This window comes from Blennius ocellaris (assembly GCF_963422515.1).
Source record: "Blennius ocellaris genome assembly, chromosome: 22".
In the NCBI taxonomy this organism is placed as follows: Eukaryota; Metazoa; Chordata; class Actinopteri; order Blenniiformes; family Blenniidae; genus Blennius; species Blennius ocellaris.
This window is the reverse complement of record NC_137671.1, coordinates 12,541,709-12,567,400: the sequence shown is the minus strand read 5'-3', so window position 1 is coordinate 12,567,400 and position 25,692 is coordinate 12,541,709. Positions and strand designations below refer to the sequence as shown.

At 42.4% G+C, this 25,692-nt stretch overlaps 3 protein-coding genes across 3 annotated transcripts; 1 reads left to right on the top strand and 2 right to left on the bottom strand.

Annotated features, from left to right (window-relative positions):
• Window positions 1-874: 874 nt before the first annotated feature.
• cracr2ab (calcium release activated channel regulator 2Ab) lies at window positions 875-10,158 on the bottom strand (the record flags this gene model as incomplete). Its single annotated transcript, XM_080518606.1, is given in 18 exon segments — window positions 875-994; window positions 1,165-1,241; window positions 1,485-1,577; window positions 2,125-2,239; window positions 2,528-2,609; window positions 3,057-3,192; window positions 3,293-3,623; window positions 3,625-3,972; window positions 4,206-4,288; window positions 4,385-4,433; window positions 4,567-4,638; window positions 5,106-5,293; window positions 5,690-5,785; window positions 6,326-6,416; window positions 7,417-7,563; window positions 7,688-7,877; window positions 8,423-8,534; window positions 10,009-10,158. Coding segments are annotated over 18 exon segments (2,448 nt in total). The 3' UTR covers window positions 875-906.
• A 1,749-nt stretch (window positions 10,159-11,907) lies between these two features.
• ccdc59 (coiled-coil domain containing 59) lies at window positions 11,908-14,058 on the bottom strand. The gene is made up of 5 exons (XM_080517886.1): window positions 13,941-14,058; window positions 13,475-13,637; window positions 12,681-13,068; window positions 12,373-12,481; window positions 11,908-12,271 (listed from the first exon to the last, which is right to left on the bottom strand). Exons 2-5 carry the CDS (start codon window positions 13,620-13,622, stop codon window positions 12,113-12,115), a joined length of 804 nt encoding a protein of 267 aa, XP_080374012.1. The 5' UTR covers window positions 13,623-13,637; window positions 13,941-14,058; the 3' UTR covers window positions 11,908-12,112.
• Window positions 13,936-25,116, top strand: mettl25 (methyltransferase like 25). The gene is made up of 12 exons (XM_080517885.1): window positions 13,936-14,238; window positions 15,035-15,214; window positions 15,302-15,408; window positions 15,556-16,125; window positions 16,452-16,599; window positions 18,950-19,044; window positions 19,409-19,438; window positions 19,960-20,033; window positions 22,177-22,270; window positions 22,597-22,671; window positions 23,013-23,084; window positions 24,991-25,116. Exons 1-12 carry the CDS (start codon window positions 13,974-13,976, stop codon window positions 25,078-25,080), a joined length of 1,800 nt encoding a protein of 599 aa, XP_080374011.1. The 5' UTR covers window positions 13,936-13,973; the 3' UTR covers window positions 25,081-25,116.
• The last annotated feature ends 576 nt before the right edge of the window (window positions 25,117-25,692 follow it).

The following is a 25,692-nucleotide window of genomic DNA, read 5'->3' as shown; positions in this document are numbered from 1 at the left end:
ATGAATAAAATGTCAGAGAATCAACTTTTGTTACATGATTTTCATTCAACTTCTTCCTACATAATATAACCTTCCACAGAGAGCCTGTTTAAGACAGGGGTGTCAAACATGAGGCCTGGAGGCCAAAACCACGGGATGGTAAAAAAAAATAATTGTGAAAACAAATAATACATTTCAAAAGAATAGTGGGCACAACAAAACACTGAGACCCAAGTAGAAATATCACTGACGCTCAAGCTTCAAAGCCATGCCGTCAAGGTGAGGTTTCTTTTTAAATAATATGCATAATGCAACATTTATAGGATAATTTTTCTGAATATTTTACTGTATTTTGTAGGTTTCATTAGAATTTAATTTATGGTGAGATTGTCACAATTTTCAGTAGTACTTGTCTAGTTTTATGTTTTGTTTTGTTGTAAAAAACAAAAACCAATAGACACTTCCATCACGTACCCTCTGCACCACAACAAAGCAAAAGTTTACATCTAAAGGATATAATGTTATTACTTTACCAGTCAATTTGAAATTGGGCTGTTTGTGGCCCCTGAACTAAAACGTGTTTGACACCCCTGGTTTAAGACATAAAAGTCTACATTTAGAAAAAAAAAAGGTTACATTACTCTTTATAATTTTCTCTGGACTAACAGTAATACAGATGATTTTTCTGAAGATCATATCGAAAGCACAACAAATAGGGGAACACTGTTATTTACAGGAAATGGAGCAGCTTCTTTGTTTTCAGCTTAGGCTTTTCTGAACTCCATTGATTAATACTGTCAGTTCACACGTCACCTCCAGCAGACGCTTTCATTGTCAAAGGTGTCAAAAGTTCACTGTCCACAAGTGATCCAGAACTCAGTAAATTGAGTATGCAGTTTATTATCTCCCGGTAGTGCGAGTGTATCGTTACTTGCAGCAGGCTTTCTTCTTCACGGGCTGAGCGCTGAGGACGACTGTTGTGTCTCTCACATGGTCCTCCTGCTCCATTAACACTCTGAGGATGACAAAGTTGAGAAAATCAGAGAAGACACTGCATGACTCAACAGTGGCAGCACTGCCAATCATTATGCATCCGATGACTGGCGTGCAGTGTGCCCGTGAGATTATATTTTATTTTTTTGCTGCGATTTTACACAGTGACATGATTCATTTGGATATTCTTACCTGGCCAGATGCGTCAGGGACTCTGTCACATTCCTGCCTGTGTAGGCGCTGACCTCAAAGAACATCACCCTGTTTTCCTGCAAAAAGATAAAAATAGTCACACACACACTGGTGTTCCTGTGTGAAAGTTTCCGCAGTGGCAACTTTTGTGTTGGAGTGTTACAAACAAACAATAACACCTGAATATCTGGCACTGACAACAACAACAAAAAAATATATATATATTTTTTTTTTTTTTCAACAGCATGAAAACACCAATAAGCAAGAAATAAGGCCAGATAAAATCACCAGTTATCTTTGGGTTACAATTAAAGACTTACATAAGCTAGTTGCTCTGCGTCTTTAAACGACACTTCCCTGGCTTCATCCATGTCCATTTTGTTGCCCAGCAGGATCCCCTCCCCTGCTGCTTCCTAGTCAAAGCAAGAACAGGGGTGACAATGTGGGAAAAACTCCAGCTGATCATTCTCCTCGTTTATCTGTTGCCTCCCTGTACATATTTATGAGAAACTTAGACAAATGATCAAATGGACAAATACTCACACGTAACCATTTAAGAAATAACTAGGAAGAATAACCTAGAGTAAGTTTTAGTTTTTCTCTTATTTTGTATTAGTTCTGTTATATTGTATTTGTCAGTATTTTATTTCACTTCTGTTATGATTTTTTTGTTTGTTTGTTTATCTTGTATCATTAGTGTCCTGGGTAACTTTTGGGATATTTAAGGGATAGGCAAAAATAAGCCTTGGCTTCAGCCGATACCCAATTTGGCTACAGAAATTGTAAATAAATATATATTTATCTGATCTTTTACGCACTATAAACTGAATGCACAAAGTAACGTTTTTGCACTGGAACTGAAATAAACCATTCATTTATTCATTTAAGTAAGTGTATTGTAAAAGTCGAAACAGAATGAAAAAGGGGTTCGTAGGGGACTCCGAGTATCGCTGAGCTGACCTGGACATTGAGGAGCCACGGCCGCACTGCCTTGAAGCTCTCAACCACCGTGACGTCATACAACACCACCACGCCGTCGGCCTTTCGGAAGAACTGCTTGGTTATGCTCCGATACCTGACAGTGATGTAATGACATGGATTAAAAGTTATCCCACCCGCCCGCCCTACTGTGGGTGACCTTGCTGAATACTGATTTATGTTATTGTCCAAGAACATGCCTGTGAGGGTCATTGGTGACCCTAAATTGTCTGCAGGAGTATGTGTGTGTCCGTGATGGATGTAATAGAGTAGATGGCCAGGGGGATTGATGACACTCGGTTTGAGTTGTGTAAAAAGTCACTACAAGTTGTAACACTTCTGCCATCACTGGGATTCCAACACTGAGCATCCAGTGGTCACTCACCTCTCTTGACCTGCTGTATCCCAAAGCTGCATGGCTACTTGCATGTTGTCCAGCATTAATGTCTTCACACTGTAGTCGATACCTAAAGAGAAGATTGTTTTGGTTGTTCTGTTGCCATTTGTATTTGAGAGAAACGTAGAAGATAAAGGGCCACTAGGGGGATGAGGTGTGACACTCAGGATGGGGGGGGGGGGGGGGGGGGGGGGGGGGGGGCAAAGTGGTGATAACAAGGATCAAATCAAATGAGGATTGGAAAAGATGAAAGCAAAGAGGGGGGAAAAAATTTTTTTAATCGCATCAGAAGTGACATAATCTGCTGTGCAATGTGTGCCAGGACTCTTAGACAGGCAGTGTGACTTCACAAGCCCTTTCATGTGATGCTAACTCGACCTTGATCTCCCCTGTGTTTAGCATCTGGAATCGCTCGCACTCAAACGCTGCTCAGATTCACTCCTGAATTATAAAAAAAACATTTTTTTTTTTTACCACACAACCAAACATGACACAGTTGCAACGTCTTTCTTCTCACCCACAGTAGCGGATGTGGAAGGGAGGAAACGGCCCTCACAGAAGGAGCGCAGCAGTGATGTCTTGCCGACACTGGAGTTTCCAACCAGGACCACCTTAAATAGACGATCTGGAGCAAACACCGCTCCTTCTTTTGCCTTCCGCAGAGGACAAAACGTGAAAAGAGAATCAGGTTTATAATAAACTAAAGGAAACAACATCCGGGAATAATTCAGGGCTCCTCAGACGTGGACGTACTTGTTGGGTCTCCTTCCCGACCGGCTGCCCTCTTGCAGACGTCGGGGTCTTCTTCATGCGGGTGAAATAGGATTTCTTCGTAGGGGAGTCACCTGTCGATAGCAGAGCGTGATTGGACGGCGGCGTGGCAGTGAGGTCTGTCGCCATGACGACACTGGATTCAACGTCGCTCTGTGCTTCCGTTTCATCCTCCTCCTCCTCCTCCTCATCTTCCTCCTCACTGAGCTGGTGCAGCAGCAGTTGCGGTCCACCCTGGAGCAGGTGGGGCAGGTGGTCCTCCTCTATGGAGATGACTCGACGGAGGGGCCAGCCGTCCGGCGGCCGTCCAAACCTCATCGTCCACCCCTGCCTTCCTCTCGGCTCCCACCTTCCTCGATCTCTCTCGGCTTTTTCCCGCCAACCTCCTGTTGGCGGCCATCTTGACCGATGTCTTTTTGGCCTTTGACTTCACATCCTGCGCTTTCGGATGAGCGGCGTTGGCGTAGCCGTTGGCTAAGCCCGAGGTCTTCCTCGCCGAAGGCCGTTGCTGACACGCAGGGCTTGTGGTCGGGGTGGAGGTAGCATTGTTGGTAGTGGTTTCATCTTCACTACAGGAGGAGGAAGCAACAAACACGATTTGAAGGTGCTCAATAGGCAAGGCCTCCAGAGACTGGTACGACCCGTCCACCAAGAGTGGGGCTCTTTGGGAACAGAGGAGAAACAGAGGATATACTGGATCAATCCCCTTCACTGAGATGAAACTATGGTGGTTGAATCAGTTCAATGGTTGTATAGAAAAAAAAAAGATGTTTATGGAAATGCATGTGCACAGAATCAAATATCCTCTGTTTTTCCTCTTTTGATATGTAATTACTTTTTTTTTTTTTAAAGAGGAAATTATTCATTGAGAAGTGATGTGATTTTACAAATTCACCTTTTTGGCAGTTGGCTGGTGTTATCAAACATGTTGGCGAGGCCTGCTCTCTGCTTCTGCTTCTTTCTGAGTGAGGTCCGAGGCTGGTTCAATGACAGAGGAGGTGTTACGCAAGATTTTTGTTAGAAAAGGTAAAAAGATGAAGCTTCATTTTGACATTCAAAACATAATTTACTTACAACACCGCAGCATATGTCTCGCTCATCCTTTAGATGTTTGTTCATCTCTCTTGAAAAGAGAAATCAATCACAGGGAGTTGACGTGAGGCTTGAATCCGAGTAAATCCATTTCAGTCAGATTTGGCAACAGAGCCACAAGTCAAAAATGTTTAATCCAAATACAAAGCATTGGAAAGTGTTACCTGAGGAGGTCAAGCTGCTTCATGAGACTTTGTTTCTCCCTCTGCAGGCCCTCAGTCACTCTGTACATTTCCCTGAAATAATGACAAACAAGATGTGCGCATGAAGCGATTTTCAGTTTGCCTTGTGGACAATCTGTCTTCAACAGATTATTTTTATGGATTTAACATACATTATTTCTAACATAGTTTATGTCAGTGGTTCCCAACACGCCGTCTTCAGGTGTTTGTTATTCTGATCTTGCTTCAGCTTACACCGTTTCAAACTTTCATTTTCCAGTGTTTCAGTACAAAACATGCATTCAGCTCGAATTTCGTCCATTGCTTCAATTAAACCACACTCTGTAACTCTCTTTTCTTTTCTCCCACTGCTTCGACTTACTCTTACAAACACCTACACTTAGTAGTGTTGTAACACAGATTGATTAAATGCAGACCCACGTATTTTTGAGACATTAAAAAAAAGTTATACCACTTAAAACCAAGACCCCCCCCCCCCATGAATCTTTGCCTGAATGTGTCTGAAAACTGTGTGTACCCACATCTCTTTGTCCTGGTGCAGCCGGGCGGCCTGCTCCTGCAGCATGGCCAGCTGCTCCTGGGCCAGTGTCAGCTCCTGGCTCGTGCTGTCCAGCGCCCGGGAAAGCTCGTCGTTGGTCATTTTCAGCTTGACGTTCTCCACGTGGCTCTCCTGCTTCTCGCTGTTCAGTTCTCGGCACTGGAGCTCCAACTGCATGGGGAAGGGTTCGCAAAGGAATGAAAACACACCAATTGCTGGGCGGGTGTAGCTTATATGTGCAGCTGAAACCGAACAGTGAGCTCCGTTTAAATCCATTCCCCATGACATAAGACAGGGAGACTAATGCCACAAACTCACTGTGTCACACTTTCTGATGTAACTGATATTATGTGGATTTTAGCTGCTGCAATGGATCTAAATCACACCTTTTTCAGTTTTGTGTTGTCCAGTGCAAGAGTATTACACATCTTGATTTGTTTTGTCAATACATCATTTTTATTTAGCACGAAGGGAAAACTGGGATTGGCTATCATCCCCCCCGACCTGGAATTGGACAGAACGTAAGAGAAGATGAATGGATGGATCTTTTGGGGAAATGTGCTTTACCCGTTTCTGCTTCTGGAAAATCTGATCCAGCTCTCTCTCCTTCGAAAACAGCTGGTGCTCCAGGTCCTGGCTGCGCAGCTGAAGGCGCTCAGAGTCCTGCGGGGGCCGGGAGAGGAGGTTGAAGGTCACCGGTTTAAAGAGCGGCACATGATTCAGATTTAGCGTTCCCTACGGACATGATTTAAAACACCCACATAACACACCGCTTTGAATTTGACACGACTCTCAACAAATATATTGATCATTACCTCCTCCTCCTATTCTTTCTATAAAAAACTAAATCCGCAATCTATAAATATGTAAACTGTTTGTTTTGTGGTTTTTTTGAGAAAAGTTACACTGCTGGATGTCAGAAAGGTGAGTGTGGGAGGATTTATGTTTCCATAATATATAAGCTGACCTCCAGTTGGGATATGTCAAAAACCCTTTGCTCAACATGTCAAACTCAGATTCACAATGAGCATGGACTGTTTGAAACAGGCTTCTTCTCTTCTTTATTAAATCGCAAAAAGGAGAGGAATCTTAACATATTCCCATAAGTGTGTGAATATGTTGGCAAGAACAGTGGGGGGAAAAAAACCCTTTCCACCATGTTTCATTGCTTTGGCAGGTTCCTTCATGCATGAGTTGTCATACCTTCAGTACCAGCCTGTCTTTCTCATTTTTGATCTGTGCCTCCATTTCTTCATATAAATAGCGGATCTCGTTGTCATGTGTTGCAGCCTTCCTGGAATATGAAATGACATTAAACAGTAAGTAAGTAAGATGCATTCGTGTAATTAAGGTAAATGGCGAATAGTTGAAAGGCATCGGGTACAATATGATACGGAAATATCTCCAAAAAGAGCAGCATTGTTGTCTGGACTGAGCTTAAAGTTGTATTTTCCATCTGTACTCTCACAGCGACAGATCTCCACGTTCAAATGGAGACCGAGTGTTATTTACATTCCCTTTGACAACTCTTAAGACCCCAACAGCCAATTAGTAAAGTGTGGAGGAATAACGAGCTGCCATGCAGTGCCACGGGAAAACATATATCCCATTGAAACTCACATCCTTTGTACACAGATCTGCAATTATTCATAATCTCTATAATCATCAAGAACCACGTTCTGCATTTTGTGGGAGTAATATGCAGGAGATATATTATGCATGTTTTCGCTTCAATGTCTGCTCAAGCGTAACATTGAAGTGTTCCAGCAGAAGGTGGAGAGACGTGTGTGTGTGTGTGTGTGTGTGTGTGTGTGTGTGTGTGTGTGTGTGTGTGTGTGTGTGTGTGTGTGTGTGTGTGTGTGTGTGTGTGTGTGTGTGTGTGTGTGTGTGCCTCCAGATTAGTGGTCATTTGAAAGGGATAAAGGGGTTGTTCTATAGAGAATTACAGATAAATCCATGCAAACGTTTGCAGGCTACATGCCGGCGTGAGCCTGTGAAACACGCACACGCTCACGGTTATGCCAGAGATTCTATAGGGAACCAAAGCAGTCGAGAAAAATGAAGAGCATGACCTTAACGATTTGAGTGTGGGAACAAATTATGAAATGTGGCCTTTCAAACTCGTTCATCGACTCTCACTGCCACCTTCATTAAATTAACGCATAAGTTTAAATCAACCTTTCTGCATGGGATGGGTTTTTTGTTCCATTCATAGTTCATCACTTTTACTATGTGTGTCGGCAGGGAAAATGCTGGGTATGTTTAGATGGATGTGTGTGGTTCTTCTACAATACCTCTGGAGGGCGCTCTCCATCTCTTTCTTTTCCTGATGGGCTTCTTTAATCTGGTGGGTGACTCTGGCCAGAAACTCCTCGAAATTGGAGAGGAGGTGAGGCTCATCTCGCCTGAGCTGGGCCCAGAGACTGCGCACCTCCCCCGGACTGGAGGAACGTGATGAAAACAAAACAAAGTCAGGAGACTATTCGCCCACATGCGAGGTCACAATGGAGCATCGCAAAGTTGTTCAGCCACATGAAGGTTTGCCATGATGGTGACGACACCCACTCTTCAAACACATGACTGGCTCCCAGGCTTTCCAGCAGCATACAGAAGTGCCTCTCCTCCTCATCCTCAACTGCAGACAGCTTGGCTTCCCACTGGCTCTGGTAAAAGGCTTCCTTGGCTCTATAGATTGGCCCCGGGGCCTGATTTTGATCATCGGCCACAGAGATTCTCCGACCGCGCAGGAACTGACCTGAGCAGAGACGCATCTGGGCTTTAACTTTGAAATATATTTAAAAACAAATTTTAATCTTCACTGATTAGCACAGAAAAATGCTGCTTATAAAGCTCTGAAGGGAAAAACACAATAATATCTAGAAATTATTTCAAAAATCAGCAAGGTATTTCCTATCTTTCTTACATATTGAAGCTTGAATTTATAAGCAATAATGTTTAGTACTCTGAGTTTTTTTTTTTGCTACAGTCAATTCATTCATTTTGAAAGTCTTCTAATCTTCTGTTACACACATTTAGAATATTATCTTTGACTAGATTTTACTTGTATTTAGTGTAGTCACTGTAAACATGAATTAGACACTGAGGTTTTAAGCTTTTAGAGATTTCAAGCTCAAAACCAAACACATTCACGCATATTCTGCGATTGAAAGTCAGGGACTCAACTTGGCGTGATGTTTTTCTGTCATTTCTTGCACGGTTGAAAACATGTCATTGAAAGCTCTTTGCAAATAACTGATATCAGAAAACAACAACAACAACAACAACAAAAAGGAAACCTACTGAATCCTGATGAAAATGCCTCCAGTGTGAGGTAACCGGTGCGGGCCGCATCCAGCGAGTCGAACACATCCTCCAGCTCTTCTGCAGACAGAGGCAGCTCTCTGTGGAGCCTCTGCCGACAAACAAAGACAAACAGAACTGACATTAAAATGCTGCTGTGGTGAACTGAAGCACACGGAAATTATCAGCAAAACTTAGGAAATCAGATCACAAACCATTTCAGGTGACTTTGAAAATGAGAAGGGGAAGAAAAAACAACCAACTATCTTCTAATAGATACAAGTCACATGTTTGAGCAATGGATTTGCAAGCACTGCCCCATGCACTCTTACAACTTAGACACAGCTTGCATTGAATAAACACTTGCACAAAGCAGCTGCTTTATGAGTCGTGGACAGCAGTTTTTTTTTTCTTTTTTCTCAGTAACTCTGAAACGAGATGGCTGCAACAAAGAGCATGAGGCTCACAAGAGCACTGACATGGAATACAGTTCTGACAAGGCCGCGGTTTTATCGGGACTCACTCCGACTGTGACAAGCCTGGGAAGTGATGCATGTGCGAGTGAATTATATTCATAAACATTCCCATGGATGGTACTCCTCCGCCACTTCAAACAAGCTGCTGGAGTGCAGCAAGTGGGTGAAGTGTTTCTTTTGACAATGGTGAAATATAAAAATGAAACATCCCAGATTGAAGCGAGAACGGTGACAATAAGTGTTTTCTGCTCGCTGCACCGTTATTACAGCTTCAGAGGACATGAATTTGCGCAGCAGGTAAAAGCATGTCCACGTGACCTATTGCTCTTCTTGGTGCAGTACTTAATGCATTCATGAAGCATCTGTGTATTTTCTGGAGAAAAAAAAAGCTCACTGATGGAGGAAAACCTTTAAAGGAAATGTCAATGTTAATCAATTTACATGAAAATACAAAGCTGCTTGATGTGTCAGAAATGCCATCAATTCAATTAAGATCAAGTGTAAAAATAAGTGATAAATGAAAGATAATCAGGCACACTGGTACTGGTAATAAACTGTTAGTTTGTATAAGCAAATGTACATTTTCAGGGAGAATAATGCTTATGTAACTCTCAGATACATTTCATTATGTGCTGATCAGATCAATCGCCACTGATCACCTCTTTTGTATATATATATATATATATATATATATATCAACACCAGTAAATGTAATTTAAATAGAATTAAACTCCTTTGACAAGCGGGAGACTAAGATTTTTCACAATTCTCACTTGATGTCTGAATAAAGTTATTCAACTAAAGTAATGTATTGTGTAAATGTGTTTAACTTCTATCACAGAATTTTAAAGAAACAAAAGTGAGCGATATTATTATACTGTATGCATCCCTTAAGGGTAAACAAAATAAATTTTGGAACACTGAGGGCATCGTGTACATAATTCTCTGTCTTTGTGACGTTTAACTGAAAGTAACACTGAGTTACAGCTCTGATATCATGTGTTCAGTATATTCCTGCTCATGAAGACCAGCGTGCTCATCAAATGCTGAGGAATTCACAAGTTATAACATTCAATTCCTTCACACATGAGAAAGCTTGATATCGCTAACCCTCATGTCTGTGCGAGTGATGAAGCCTTTCCCCTCCACATCACAGGTCTGGAAGAATTCCTTGGTCTTGTCCAGCAGGGTGATGCATCCCCAGTCCGAGCCCCTCCTCCCTCTGAAGCCGTTCACCCTGACCTCCTGCTCTTCCTCCATGTTGGGGATGTTTTTTTTTGTTCTTTTTTAAAATTATTTTTCTGGCTAGATTGTGTATCGTTAGTATTGTGTACTTCAGTGGAAGTCAGGAGTGAAATTCTCCTCACTGGCCCTGTATCCGGCCCTCTGCGGCCTGCACAGTTGCCATGACAACGGAAGCGGGAAGTGGCATCAGACGTTGATGGGCTGGAAACAACTCCGTGCCTCATGAATACACATAAAGTGTTGTCAGGCTCCTGGAAAAAAAGATTAAAATCGACATTAGTGCTTCTTACTAGAGAATGTGGAAAAGGTGACAATCCACAGAAAAGTAAACGGTTACGCAACATATACAGTCGTACACTTGTTACAACTTTACACAGCTTCACTTTTCTAATAAGCCAGAAACAAGCCAGTCACAGAGGTATGTAAACACAGTTAGGGATTATCTTAATACTCAGCCATACAGAACACATGACAGCATAATGCCTGCAAGACTGTAACAGCCATTACCAAGCAGCAGACTGCTGAATTATGCATCCCCGCGCCTTTCACAGCCATTTCTTCATCACACCTTTTAAGTCTCAAGCAAAGTTTTGAAGTGTTTTCTTGTCTGCGCAGTTTAGAGCCGAGATGCAAGTTGGCTAAATATGCAGCAAACACAGCTTAAAGTAAAACATGAGAGGCAAAAGTGTGACTTGGAAGGGATGTTTATGCTGTGGATAATTCTGTTTTAGTGGCGAGAGTCTGCTTGGCAGAAAGAGCGCAATTAAAAATAGCAACAACACAAAAGATTCTTCTCTCAAGTGTCCTCGGAAAACTTTTCCGACACAGACAAGTCTTCAAGTTACTCACATTATTTACCTTTTTTCTCCCCCAAAAAAAGGGCAAAATCCATGTTTTTCTCCAATAAACTTGAAACAGATGAAACAAATGTGCTGTTTTCTGGTCAAAATACACCAAAATTTTATTCCAAAAAAATAAATAAATCTCCTTTACCTTAGTTGTTCTATTTGTAGAAGATGCAAGATGTTAGTGAATCACAAATCAAGTCTTTGAATTAAGTATAAAAACTTACCTTCTGCTTTGATACGCATTAGAAACAAGCCTCTTTCCGCCTTCAGTATCAACAGAGCAGCAGTCGCGCTCTATGTTTAGGAAGTCTTGCCTCTCAGACGAATGTTGGACCAGTCATTCTGCAACCATGTGATGTCATGAGGAAGCGGCCTGGGGCTTTTCAGCGTGGGTCCACCCGCCGCTGCCACACTGACACGGGGCTGCAGAGGGAAGTCTGTGTGCATCACGTTTACATTGTCTTAAAATAAACTGACAGTTGATTAATGACGTCTGCCATCTTCGCTGCCTGTTGCTGATATTATCTATTCACTTCATCCTGCATTATTCTATTAGTTCCTTTTTTACCATGTACATTTATTTGCATTATTCACCATGTTTTGTTTCATTTTTTCTTTTCACTTTCAGTGTTTGTCAATGTAATCGACGTCAAGGTGCATGAACTGAAAAGTACCATCTGGATAAAGTTCTTTAATTAGGTTGAATAGAAATTAAATTATCTGTTTGGGTCACTACCTGGACAGATTTTTACCCCCAGCTTCATATCAAAAGTAAAACTGCTGAATTGATCCAAAACGATTTTGTCACGTGACAAAAACCTCAATAAATTGTCAGCCATGGCTCATTTAAGCATCTCTCCATGAGAAATAACACATTTATTCATGACAAGTTGCTAGAATATGTTGCCATCGATTCAAATCTTACAACGCCACCTTGTGGTCAGATTTAACACAGCGCCAGCTCAGTAAAATGCTGACCATAGTCAAAATCAAGCATGTACTTTCACTTGGTCCAGTATTACCACAAAGGGTCAGAAAACAACTTGACATCCAGGTGGAGGCCATCAGATTGTAAATCAGACAGCATCGTCCTGGACTGTCTCAGATGTATAAATCATTACTCAGTTCTTTTGGATTTTCTGGAGTAAATATTCCATTTGAAGGTTCAGGTTTGGCTGTCCCTTCTTGGTCTTTTTGCTGAGCATCTGAAACGTCTCCGTCTTCTTCTGTTTGTATTTCTGAATGGCCTTTTCTCGCTGTTGCTGGTTTTTGAGGTACTCCTGGAAGAAAATAAACAAATAAAAGATGTATGGATGGATACCAAATGAAAATATTAAGTGTGACATAAATTTTTTTTTCTTGAACAGAACAAACTCTTTACCTCTTTCTTTTCCCTTCGCTTCTCTTTGATTCTCTCAAATTCTTCTTTCGTCTTCTGGAAAGAGGTCTTCTTCTCCATTTTCTTCTTCATGCGGTTGCTTATTGGAAGGCTGGGGACAAAAATGTGTTGTGATGTTAAACTGCAGATCAAACAAAAATTATGTTATTAAAGTTCAGTTTGAGATTTAAGTATTTTTCAGGTTGTTTAAGATCTCATTCAAAACATTCAGTAGTGTCGTTTTCGCTTCTTTTTCTTCACAGAATGAGATTCAATTTACATTGTTGGATCTTTTAGTGTGCAGCGCTCACCTTTCTTTCGCTTTAGCCTCTGCTGGTTCTGGTTCTGGTTCAGGTTCAGGTTCATGGCTGCCCGATAGGGAATCTGCCGGCTCAGACCCACCAGTAACTTCCTCCTCGGCAGCTTTGGTCTGCTGTGCCTCAGCTGCAGCCTCCTGCTCCACAGCTGCATCACATGTCTGCCATCTCATTCTCTGCTTAGTCCTGTTCACTCGGTTTGTCCAGGCTTCCTTCTTCAGTTTCTCCGCCTCAGCTAAGTACAGATGCTTCAGGTGTTCTGGATACTCCTCCACGTAAACCTGTCTGGACTCCGGGTTCCTCGTGTTCCTCTTCTCCTTGCGCAGCAATTTATTGTACTGATGTTTTACTTTCTCTTTCCTCTTGAAGGCAAACCCCTGACCTGCAAGAAGATTACGATCCATTTTATATTGTTGATATGCCACTTAATTTATGTGAGTATAAGTCACATCCCTTTGGTCAAGATAATTTGGAATCATTTCAGGTAATAATGAAAAACACAATATTGTCAGTGACAATGGCATTATGTGTTAATAATTTTATACATCAACAAGCATGGCTAAATTGGGTCTCTGAGGTGCTTAGATGAACAGAAACATATCCTGGTAAAAGTTTATATTGCCTTTTGATTTGGTCAGAGCCCCATCTTTAAATCTATTTGCTATAAAGCTGATTTTCACAGTAAGTCCTCGTATTTTACAAATACGAGTGCAAGACTCCAGGTGTACTACCAGATCATCATGATCTGTCACAGTTAGTAGAAAGCAAAAAGTGTATTTGTACTTCACCTTCTTTGACGCTTCCTTCGAATGCTTTATGCTGCTGGACCCACTTTCTCTTCTTTTGCCCGTCCTGCGGAGCATTTCTTGATCTCCTCACGTTTCCATCTTTCGCTGTAAACTTCTTACTCGTCTTCTTCTCATCTGTCGGAGCCATTTGGGGCTACTATTTCTGTAAAAAGGTTAATGTTTACAACTATCGGGATTCAGCCAGCATGCTGTTTCTATCCGCTGACGCAGAGAGATGACGTTGTCTGCAGACCGAAGCAGCTGATTACAGAGTTGAAATCTAAACTATCAAATTTAAGGGTTTATCTTTTTTAAATCTCCATTCATGTCATACAGTCCTCTATTTTACCAAACTATGACCATGTGTACACAGTGTCATTAAATCTTATTCATATACGTTACAAAATAATCGAGCATTATTTTCGATTGCTAATGCCTCGGCGTGCAATACTACAGGAAGGCTCACTTCACTCAGGTCTGGTTAGAGCTCCTTTTAAAGATGAAATCCTCCTCTTACAGCCTCGTAGAAGTACAACGACGGATAGATGAAGTCAGACGGTTCCTGACTATAACCCTAAACATCGCTAATGCTCACACGGTGGAGTTTTACACGCACGACGTGTGGAAGCGCTTCGTGGCCGTGTCGCCAGAGGAGGTTCTGGCTGCTGTGTGCAGCTCCTGTGATGACCACCAGGGGGAGCAAGAGGAGGTTCTGTCTACTGCCTGCAGTGACCAGCAGGGGGAGCGAGAGCATAAAGAAACCGGTAAAGAACGCTTGTACCGGGAGGTCAACTAATCATTTCCATGGATGCATGCTTTGTCATTGTGAAAATCCCACATGTCAATCTTTTCTTTTTTTTCCTCATTTCCTAAAGTTACCTCGACATAATATGACACCAGGTGCAATATGTCTTTTTTATTCTCATGCAACATGCTGATATTTTATGCACAATGCACGGTTGTCAATTATGAATTGTGGTTCATATATGTGATGTTCGGACATCGACATGACCATAAATATTCAGTTTTATTGGCCTTATTTTATTCCAACTTCGTGCAGAGGATGTCGACTATTTTCCACAGTGTAACTGATGTTTTACAGACCAGAAATCATGAGAAGTCAGTGATTTTTCCTAATTCTACACTTAATCATCTGAATATGAAAAGATATTTTTGAAATATAACCAGAGGCATTTTTATTTTATTTTTTTTTAACCTTTGGTTGTAGTCTTGTTTTATTTAATTTATCAGAACAGAAAACAGGTACTGTGGACAATTGTTTTTCCATAGATAGACGATCCAGTAAAAACACAGGTCTGTGAGATCATGTTGAGATCATCCAAACTTAGGTTTAGATGTTGTTTTTGGAAAGCGACTCCCACTGTAAAGTGCAGTTTTTCGAAGTTGAAAGTACTCCCAAACGAAATCCTATCCATTTCATTGGTCTGGGAATAATCAATAAAACTGAATCTTATCACTCTGAATTGACTTATAAAGTTAAGGTATTCTAGCGAGATATTTAAGACACTGCTCTTATTTCTCTTGTTTCTGCCTGAGCAGAAACCAGAACCACATTTGGATTTTGCCGTGAAACAAACCAGCTTATTGATACTCAAGGACTTCTGCTGGCAGCCAAGGCCCACTCGTTCCCCGGTCTTGGCGTGTGTATAACCAGAGATGAGCTCCTGCAGGACCTTCAACATACAAAGTCGGATTCTGGTTCTCCACCAGCACACATAGGTAGGACGAGTAAAGGACCATAACTCTGATTTGTGGCCTTTGTAATGTGTGTCGTTTCTTCTCGGTTCAAACTTCTTTCTAACCCAGGTGCTGCTGTGGAGCCAAATGAGTTTATGAACTCGAAGAAATCTCACGAAGTCCAGTCCATGTCGGAGGTGGTGGCCTGTTTGGCTCAGTTCTGTGGAGTCACACAGGTGATTTTAAATTAGTAGTCAACGTCTGCACAGTAGGGGTTCATGTCGACGCAGGTTTTACTCTCATAATCTCTTTTTTTTCCATGTTCGTAACATTGTAAAATCATTGAATTACTCCTAACGTTGATTTCCCGTCTCAACATCCAGGTGATAGACGTGGGCTCAGGGAAGGGTTACCTGAGTTCATTCCTGTCTCTTCAGCACAGCCTCCAGGTTTATGGCATCGATTCATCCAGCACCAACACCCTGGGAGCTCAGGAGAGGAACAGAAAGCTGAAAAAGTTCTCCAGGGCGTACCAGAAACACTCCAAAGCAACGAGAACGCAGGGGGGGGCGGCCCATTACCATCAGGAGGCTGTCGGAACACTAACGCCTGGACCGGATGGAGACGAAGATGGAACAGGAAATGAATCTCAAGAGATAGAAGAAGTGTTAGTCAGCTCATCAGACGCCAGCACCTCGGTGGAAAAGCAGTCAGATCTCAGTCCAGGCGGAGAGGAGCTCTTCCTGAACGCCTTATCGCTGGATGTGATGGAGTCCGCGTCTCCCAGAGTGCCCCCGAGTCGGCTCAGCGCCGAGGACAAGGAGAGGAGGAAGAGGGAGAACCTGGAGAGGAAAGCCCGGAACCGAACGGACGGCGCCAGCGCCGTGTTTGCGCCTCTCACGTCGTACGTTACCGCGGAAACCGAGCTCCAGGAGCTCATAGTCGGACTGGAGGTGAGAGCAAACGTAAAAGGCAATGGCCAGAAGTGGGTGTTGAAAATGAATTTACTGCGTGTCAAGCTGTGCCGAAAAGAGGCCAGCTGTGCCGTATGGTAGCGAAAAGCACGATTCCCACCGCAGCTCCTTAAATTACAAGCCTGTCACCGTGGCTGGAGTTTGCATTACCGGAGCGAGCGTGGGATGTGGGCGCAGATGCCAAGCCCGCAGGGCGTCACCATCAATAAATTCAACCATCGATCTCCACTTTCTGCCTTTCATCTATTCGTCTCTCCGTCTACATTCCTCTCTCTCTCTCTCTCTCTCTCTCTCTCTCTCTCCAGGACGCCGTCATGGTCGGCCTGCACACGTGTGGAGACTTGGCTCCCAGCACACTGAGGATGTTTGTGGCCAAACGAGAGCTGGCCGCAGTCTGCAGCGTGGGCTGCTGCTATCACCTGCTGTCTGAGGAGTTCGACCCAGCCAGGCAGGGTAACCGCAGGCTCACACACAGATAAAAAGCATTGTCTGGACCAGATTACGGTCTCTATGTGTGGGATCTTGTTCTTCCATCGACACTACCTACATTCTCAACCGCATTCATCACTTTGCCCATTTAATCCCAGAACCTCAAGTAAAATAGAACAAGTAAACAAAGAAAACTACCATAAACAGAGATAATGGATAAATGGATTGTGAACAAATAGAATACATATATTTAGTAGTTCCTTATTTGTTGGTTTCTGCTCATGATCAGACCAAATACGTGTGAACTATGAGGTTAAATAGATTTTTTTTGGGGGGGGGCGGGGGCAGGTTAAGCGATCAGGCTGTTTGCTTAAAATAATGGTTCACGTTGTCAAACATAAAGCCTGTGGACCAAAACCAGCTCTCAAGAGGCTCTACAAATTTCAAGAAAACTTTGATTTATTTTGTAAATTTTGCAAAAAGAATCTATTGCAAAAAGTGCAATTCAAACCACCTGCCACAGTGTTTCTCCTTCTATGATGTTTGCTTCTCAAAACACTAGATATCTGTAGCCCTTAGCATGCATGGTTTCACATTGACTCTTACGATATTAATAATGTTATTTTACTAGCAATACGATAGCAAAGCTTGCACATCTGTATCACTAATGTCCTGCAGGCCAGTTTTGGTGGTTTGACAGTCCTGGTCTACATACAGTCAACCTGCAGGAAATGAAGGTGTGTGTTGTGTTACGTCGTCCTGACACACTCCAGGCGCTCTGTTGTGCACAAGTTTCTACTCGCGCACATCCTTCAATCCCGCCATCTTTTCGCGCACATCCTTCAATCCCGCCATCTTTTCGCATAAAGTCTCATAAACACTCACGTTCATATTTTATAGTAAACAAGTCAAATATTCCACTCAGGGAGCTGGCCAAGCTGCCCTTCTGGAGACTGAGTTGAGCCCAGATATGCACTGTTAGAATCATTAGATGGGATTTATGGCTTTAGGATGACTGTTAAAGGCCGCTTAAAAAAAAGTATTTTTTTTACCTCTTTATTTAGAAAAAGAATCAATTGGACGAGACTGATTGTGCGGCAAGTGTGTCGTATTTCAGCTCCCTCGCATTATAGCCGCGGACATCCAACCCCGGGGGGGTAGTTTGTCCACGTCTGCGCTCATCTCGACTTGACGGCTGCGCGGGATCGCGTTGGACGATACCGTCTGCGTTTCATCTATCCCCATCACTCCACAGTTTATGAGCTATGAAATTGTTTACATGTGTCCCCATGCGTCGGCTGCAGCCGCTGCCTGTCGGCGAGGAGCCGTCGCTCGCAGGCCGCCGCAGTATCACATCATCTACTCGTTAACGGCGAGACCCTCGACATCCACGTCATCGGGACCCGTCCCAGCGTCGGCCGTGGGAGGGAAATGATATCATGACAGCTGATTGAAAACACTCCTTTCCGCGCTTGTTTCTTAAACTTTGGCCGAATCTTTTTAAGAAGTGAACAAAGGCCTTTGCTTGCGCACACACACACACACACACACTTTTCTCTCCCCTGCTGGCCTTACAGTTCAGTCTGGGCTGCAGGCCAGCTCCTGTGGTGGCCTGCCTCGCCCTCGAAAAAGGAACTGAAGAGCTGAAAAGCTTCATTATTACACCAGGCACTCACGCATTTATGCGATGTGCTCAATTGCAATCAAAGCAATCCAAGTGTAGTACCTTGTTTGGGATCAGAATTCCCAAGTTTATCCTGTTTACTCGCCGCAACAACAAACTCCTCCAATATGAACACAGGCTGGCGTCCGAAGTCTGTGTGTACAAGTCGGGGAGCGGGGAAGGACTTCAGAAATATTTGTCTTTCTGAATATCGTTGCGTTTAACATCGCCGCTTCGGATTTGAACTCGGTGGTCCGTAGTAGTTTCACGACTCTGTCCAGGTCTGTACGCACTCTGCCCTGTAATCTACCCGTCAGATGGATGACAGGCTTGTGACTGCTAATACGTTTGCGCGTTCCAGAGCTGCGGAAGCTTGACCTTCCGGAGCTGCACATGTTATTAGTGCTTCCTTTGACAGTGTCCCCCCCCGGAGTCACGGGCCTCGACCGCTGACCCCTTAATAACCACATGAAAAGAATGGCTGTCTGTCACGGACTGTCACTCAGCAGCCTGCCGCTGGGAGGATGTTGCTACGTTTGGCGATGTCTTTGGTGCTAAACTGCTTCATCTGCATCGTGAGAACCTGTTTGCCTTGTTCTCCAACACAGTGGATGTTTGTTGATATGTAAAAATGCCAAACTGTGGGTTTAAAATGTCATAAAGCAATGAGTTGACCTGTGTTACCTGTGTTTTGTTTTTTTCCCTCTCAAGAGTGTCCGCACGGCGTCTCTGGTTTCCCTCTCAGTCGCTACCTTCGCGACCAGTCGTGGTTCTGTGGCAGGAACGCCCGGATGTCAGCGTGTCTGGTGAGTTGAATTGATGCAAAGCGATGCCGAAACGTTGCAACCACCCAGAGAGGAATTGTGTCCGTCATCTTGAATCATGACGCCGAAGGCAGGGGGCACTGAAATAACAGGTACTGAAATAAACAGATAAAGATTGTCCAGATTCATTGCTTATGCACATTGCAAAAGGACATTATGAGGGAGGCTTTATATTATTTATGATATATAATCGATATCAGTAAATATCATTATTGGCCATACTAGCAGTATGACTGGGTTTTGCTTATCACTGTTTGCAGGTCCTGTTGAGCAAATAGTTAATATCCTCATTTGTTGTTTAAATTCAATTCATCGTGACACTTCTCCATTTTCTTCAAACAAACAGGCCCTGGAAAGAGTTTCACTTGGCCAAGGGGTAAGTGAGGCATGCACACTAACTGCGTTCAGCATCATAAACTAATCATCATCGCACGAGAATGGGAGACGAATATCTTTGTTTAAAACTGTCACCTCGCTCATCAAAACAAATCCATCAAGTGATTGAGAGCCACGACTACGAGCCCCCGCACAATCACGCTGCTCTGCGTTATCTTCATTGTCAATCTCCCGCATGCGTCCACTGTATCGGCCCGTTAATTCTGCTGTTGTTCTAATCCTGTGATTGAGTGCAGTGTATTTATGTGGAAAAAAACGCGGCGCTCGCGGACGCCGGGCCAGAGCTGATACACGATACTGGCAGCCATTAATTTGGAATGTTTATAAATATTAATGCAATCATGGAGAGATTGATTACTCACTGGAATGAAGGTCTGAATCCAAAAACAGGCTTGATTGCTCGCTGGTGTTGCGCTCAGTTTGGGAAGTGTCACCGAGATTCATCAGCCACTTTGTGCGCTTGCTGGATTGTGTTGAACCCTTTTGTTGTTTTTTTCACAGATTCAGATGGAGTCTCTGTTCTACCGAGCGGTCCTCCATGTTATTCTCCGGGACCACTACAGCTCCTATAAAAGGTACAACTCAGGATTAGTCAGGATAACTTCAATGCATTTACTCTTTTTGTCTTGTTCTCGATCAACAACAATGCCTGCAGGAACAATTATATTTTGCTAGAACAGAACAGACTCGGAGCTTTGACGGTAAACCAGAGTGGGTTTTTTTCTTCCTCTGAAGCAGGAAGTAAAGTTTAATTTCTGGTTTGCTTGGATTTACAAATGAACCAAGACCTGCAAATAGGCCATGAAGATTTGATAAATGACCAAGTCACCAAATGATTTATTGAGTCCACAGCTGAAATGAGTTTTCAGTTCAGCGAAAAGAACAGCAAATAATTGACTTAAGTGATAATAATCAGTCATTTATCAAATATTTTATTAAAGACACTGCACGTGTGCCGCTTCGCAAAGGGCCAGGCGAGATTGCACTGGATGTTACTGTTTTGTGTCCAGTGAGGCTGACGTTACACAGATTATATGAGGGGAATAGAATTAGATGAATTTATGTGACTGCATGTGACACTAAACACCAGTTGACCACTGAATCATTGAAGCTGCGTTTTTTCTCCTCTGCGAAAACACTTGTCCACAACCTGTGTCACAAAAAGAGACGTTTTTATCCTCTTCCTAACAACGTTGACAAGATTTGGAAAACTGATTTGAGTGTTCAAAATGAGGATTTACACAGCTTTTCAACATGTATAGTTTCGTGATGTATCCCAGAAAATATAGTTTATGTTGCATTTTAACATGCAGAGAAAAGGTGGATTGTTTTTTTCTGGGTACTCCAGTTTACTTCCACTGTATATAAATATCCAATTGCAAGTTGAAAGATTGCCTGTTGCGCAAGAAATTTAAAAAAAAATTGTAAGAACCGTCCGAGGCTGCAGTGCAGCATACAGCTCCAGAGGTTGGAGATGCCTGCACTAAAAACAAACCCTGGATACGATTGCTGTGTTACTGTCTTACAAACTGTGGTATGCATAAAACAAACAGCCCGAGTCAGTTTGAACACCAGGCCATTGACTTTTAAACAGAAAGGCTTTAGACTCACTGCATCCCTACAGCAGTGAGGGAAAAGTCAGGCACAATTGAATAAGTGGACATGGAGAATTTCAAGGCTTCCATAATTTTGTGAACATTCAGAGGCAGTCCTACAAAAAATAAACAACTTGATGTCATTTATATGTAATAAAGTGTAAATCTAATCAACTTTCAACACATTATAGTTTGAAATAAATCGCTAATTAGGCTGAAATTGTACCCTCATGTCAAAGCTTTCACAATTCTGCTAAAACATGTTCTTTTCTCCAATGACGTGTTGTGTAATAGTTGCCACAGGTTTTTAACTATGCAAGTTTTGAAGAATCAGGAATCTGTTGGAAATAACCACATATGATCTCTTGGCCCGTAAAGAGTTAACCCGTCAAAGGAATGTAGACGTCGCAAACACTGTACAATATGATTCACGTTCACATGTTTTTCTTCCATGTTAAAAATAAGCGCAATGTTCTTTTTATCAACCGCACCACAGGTGTGAGCAACGTCTCACACCGAGCATTTTTATAAAGCAGTGTGCCATCCACTGCAGCACTTATATCAGTCTGAACAAAATCGGTGAGAAGACGTGACAAGTCCATTCTGTCAAGAAGCGAACAGAAGCTGCAGAATAATTAAGTTACAGAGCTCTATATGGACATAAATGTATATTGTAAAACACTTCAGTGATTGTGCGTTTGAGAGGCGGTCATACAGGATATTTAAGATTGGATGAATTTTACCGATAAATGACTTCAGAACAAGCAATCTACCATCACTGCACTTGAATTTCAGCCAGTCCCATGCAGATTTCCAGGAAATGATATAATCTGCCTGTGTAAACTGAACAATGGGAGGAAGTACCTCAGACTTCAGGCTCCATTCATCAAATGTTCTCACTACAGACACGATCAAAGACTTTTAATTGAAGAAAATGACCTGCTGCACTGTGACCTCCAGCTCAGTGGATGAACCTGACATCAGCACCGGCATCGAATATTCATTAGTATTCGTCAAACAGGCACGATTCATCAATGTTTTGCACATCAGGGTTGTGATGGAGAAAAAAAAAATGACAAGTCTGATAGATTGAATGTGTGATAATAATAACTTTTCTTTGCAGTGAAAAGCGAGTCGGGAACGTTTATTCCAAAGCAAAGTCGTTTGTGGACTACGTCCGGAGAGCTCTACGCAGACTGGAACTGGATGAATCAAAGGTCAGGGGCAGAATATTACACATAAGATTTAAAGATACATCATGAATGTTTTTTTTATCTAGAAACGTTAAATACATATAAATTCAAACTACTGTCCAGAGGCTCTCGAGATATTTACCGTTGCTCGGCACCAGTGTGTTTAGGTGCTCGTCATCCGGTTGCTCTGAGTAATCGTGGGAGTGGGTATGACGCATTTATGTCTGTCTTATGTTTTCCAACAGCGCTTAAAAACCTATAAACCTTTTTTTTTTTTTTTAGCTTCTTCCATCTTCCTTTTCCTCCAAAATGTGCACACACCACTTCACTGTCCACTTCTTCTTCTTCAGCTTTCAGATAATGACGTCCAGCATTACCACGACACTTACAGAGAGAGAAAGAACGAGATGCATGCTTTTAATATGGTGAGTTCAAACCTAACCAAGTAACACATCTGTGACTTCCCGGCATTGGGTAAGATCACTGCACTTTGTGGGCAAATAGGATTACATTCATTGGGAGAAAAACCAGGGCACCAGAGCCACTAATTCTTGTGTCAGTGTGTCAACCAGCATACCAATTTCCTCTCATGACATAAGACAGTTTAACAGTTTTTTTTATTAAGTTTGCCCACAAGCTACTGGGAGGACACAAGTTATAATGGGTTCATTGTTCCAATAAGAGAAGACATACGTTTTGAACCTGTTGACATGCATGGGAATGAACGAATATCGATTGAATAATGACTTTTGTTCCCATTCTGTAGCTGAAAGTGACTCTTGCTCCATGTATTGAAGGACTGATTCTCCTCGATCGCCTCTGCTTCCTGAAGGAGCAGGTAAAGTTTCTCCCTCCGGCTCTCCTCTGCTGCAGGAACATACGTACATCAGTCTTGTTGAATGACAGGTGGTCTCAATGTTGGCGCACCTTTTGTGAACTCGATGAATGATGGGGGGGGGGCATGTCTGTGAACTGAAATAGTGAACACACAGAAATCTCATCTGAAATCCAGGAACCTTGTTTTATTTTGAATATTCAAACCACTGACAATAATATAGGTGTCGGCTAAATTAAAGCCAGACCGCAATTTGTCGTCCTGTGCTTCCGCGGCCAAACACAACATGCAAATCCTTCAGCGTTCGATCCCAAAGCTTTGATGTTCTGATTACACCCGATTGTGTGTCAGATGGGCTTTCTTTAATAGGGTCGTGTAATCAAACTGTGCAACATGGAGAACACTGGTGAGCTTCGAGGGATCTCCCTCGAGGACGGGAGAAAAGAGGGGAAAGAGGAAGTGATGGATGGACGTTAATGTGATCCATGTGATGATAAGTGCGCTGCAGCATGTTCAGTTTCCAAAGAGTCACAGAAATACACAGAAATCAGGAATCACATTTGAAATTATGTCAATCCTTATGACTTAATCGTCAACCGGGCTTTGATGTGCAAAAAAGCCAAATGTTTGGACAATAAACTCTACATGTGGTCGACATATTTCGAAGTAAAGTGAAAGATATTTTATGTGATCGCTTGTGGTGGCAGTTTGTCAGTGCAGAGCTGCTTTCTCCAGGGAAATGACTCCTCATATTTCTCGAACAATGAATCCTGATATGTCTTTTGGCTCCTCTGAGACTTTTCTCTTGCACCACCAGGAGGTGACACTTGTGGTTTTGTCGTGAAATATCTTCACTGTAGGAATTGTTGTGAGAATAGAATATCCTATTTTGAGATTATGCACAAGGAATAGTGTAACCTGACCTTCATGTAACTCTCTGTTACTGTATTGTAGAAATAGATTTTCACATATAAATTAGGCTTCCCATGATCAGAGCATGATGATACAAACACCTTTAAAGAAATTTGGAATTTAGTGCAAAGTGACACCTTATAAAGCCTAACAAAGGTTTTAAAAACAAAGTTTATGAATATAAATATCTCCACATGTGGGATGTGACTAAACATTTTCTTTTAAAACAAAATGTCAAATTGTCCTTGAATGATTATGACTTTGGTCGATGCAGATGCTCCTGACTGACACTTTGTCACACCCAGTCACCAAAGCAAAAATTCACAAGTGTGTCTTTGCAGGCTTTATAGTGACTTATTGAGTAAATAGGCAATTCCATGAATTTCACTTAAGATGCGTGATAACGACCAGCTCTCTTTACTTATTAGCCTTACTTAATAATTCCAAAATCTTCATCTCAGGTGGTCAAACCATACAGTATCTGATATTAACAGATACGACCCGGTTTCTTGCCATAAAAAGCCATGTTAAAGAAAAAGAAGAAGCAGTTTTTTATGCATTTTGGCTTTCCTGGTAAGAAGTAAGTAACTACATAATACTGCAAAAGTGTGGAATTTAAAGTATTTATATGGATTTACCACAAGGCCAGAAATGAGGCTAAAAAAATAAAAAGGAAAATCAGTCCCAACATAAAATAACAGATGGTTCGCCTTCTCGCGTGCAGCTCTTGCACACCGAGCCGTAGAGCTGCAGCTACACGGTGAGACACTGCGCTACCACACGAGATGATCTTTGTAGGTATATTTCTTCTCTGGGGATTTATTAAAAAAATCTTTGACAGAGAGAACATCACAGAGCCGAGCATGCCAGGGGTGAGGGAGCCAAAGTGGGAGGAGGAGGAGGAGGAGGAGGAAAAAGATTTTTTATATCCATGTGTTTTTTATTCGGTTCTGTTGTGTCTCATTGGTTTATGGGCGGGTGTGTTCTTGTTCTGCAGGAGAATGTATCATACTCGGCGCTGGTGCAACTGTTCAACCCCCTGCTGTCGCCGAGATGTTACGCTGTCGTCGGACTCAAGAGTTATTGATGACCAATCGAAAGGCTGTAAAAAAGGCAAACCGGAGCGTTAATGCACAGATCCAGTTTCAGTGTTTATATGGGATTCTCAAGTGATTTATGCATCTAAATCGTATTTACTTCTCCAGTCTCGGTTTCGGAACCATGTTTATGTTTTGTATTGTTTTCACTTGGAGATGTTGCCACACATTTATGTCAGTCATTGACATTGTGCTCTTCTCAGGGGACAACTCGTGTAAAAACCTCACGCATGCCCAAAACAGCTGGAATAACCGTCAGGCCTCTTTGATTGAATTATCTCCACCGCAGCCCTTTGTCTTTGTGTCTGAACAGCTCCTGAGAAAACACTTGCTTTTAAGGTGCATTGAGGGAGCCGGGGCATTGTGGGATTCAGGGAGACTTGGATTCCCTTGACAAGTCTGGAAAGCCCATTTCTAGGCTCACAAACAAGAAGGAAGTTAGAGGAAGAAGTGGAGCGGGCAAGAGGCGCCCTTGACTTTCAAACGTCTTTTCTTTTTCTTTTTTTTCTAAATCTTTATGTTCTCTTTTGCCCTGTCCTTGGTCATTGAATAAATCTTTCTTCTTATGCATGTTTGAAGGACTTTTGTTTTGAGGTTATATA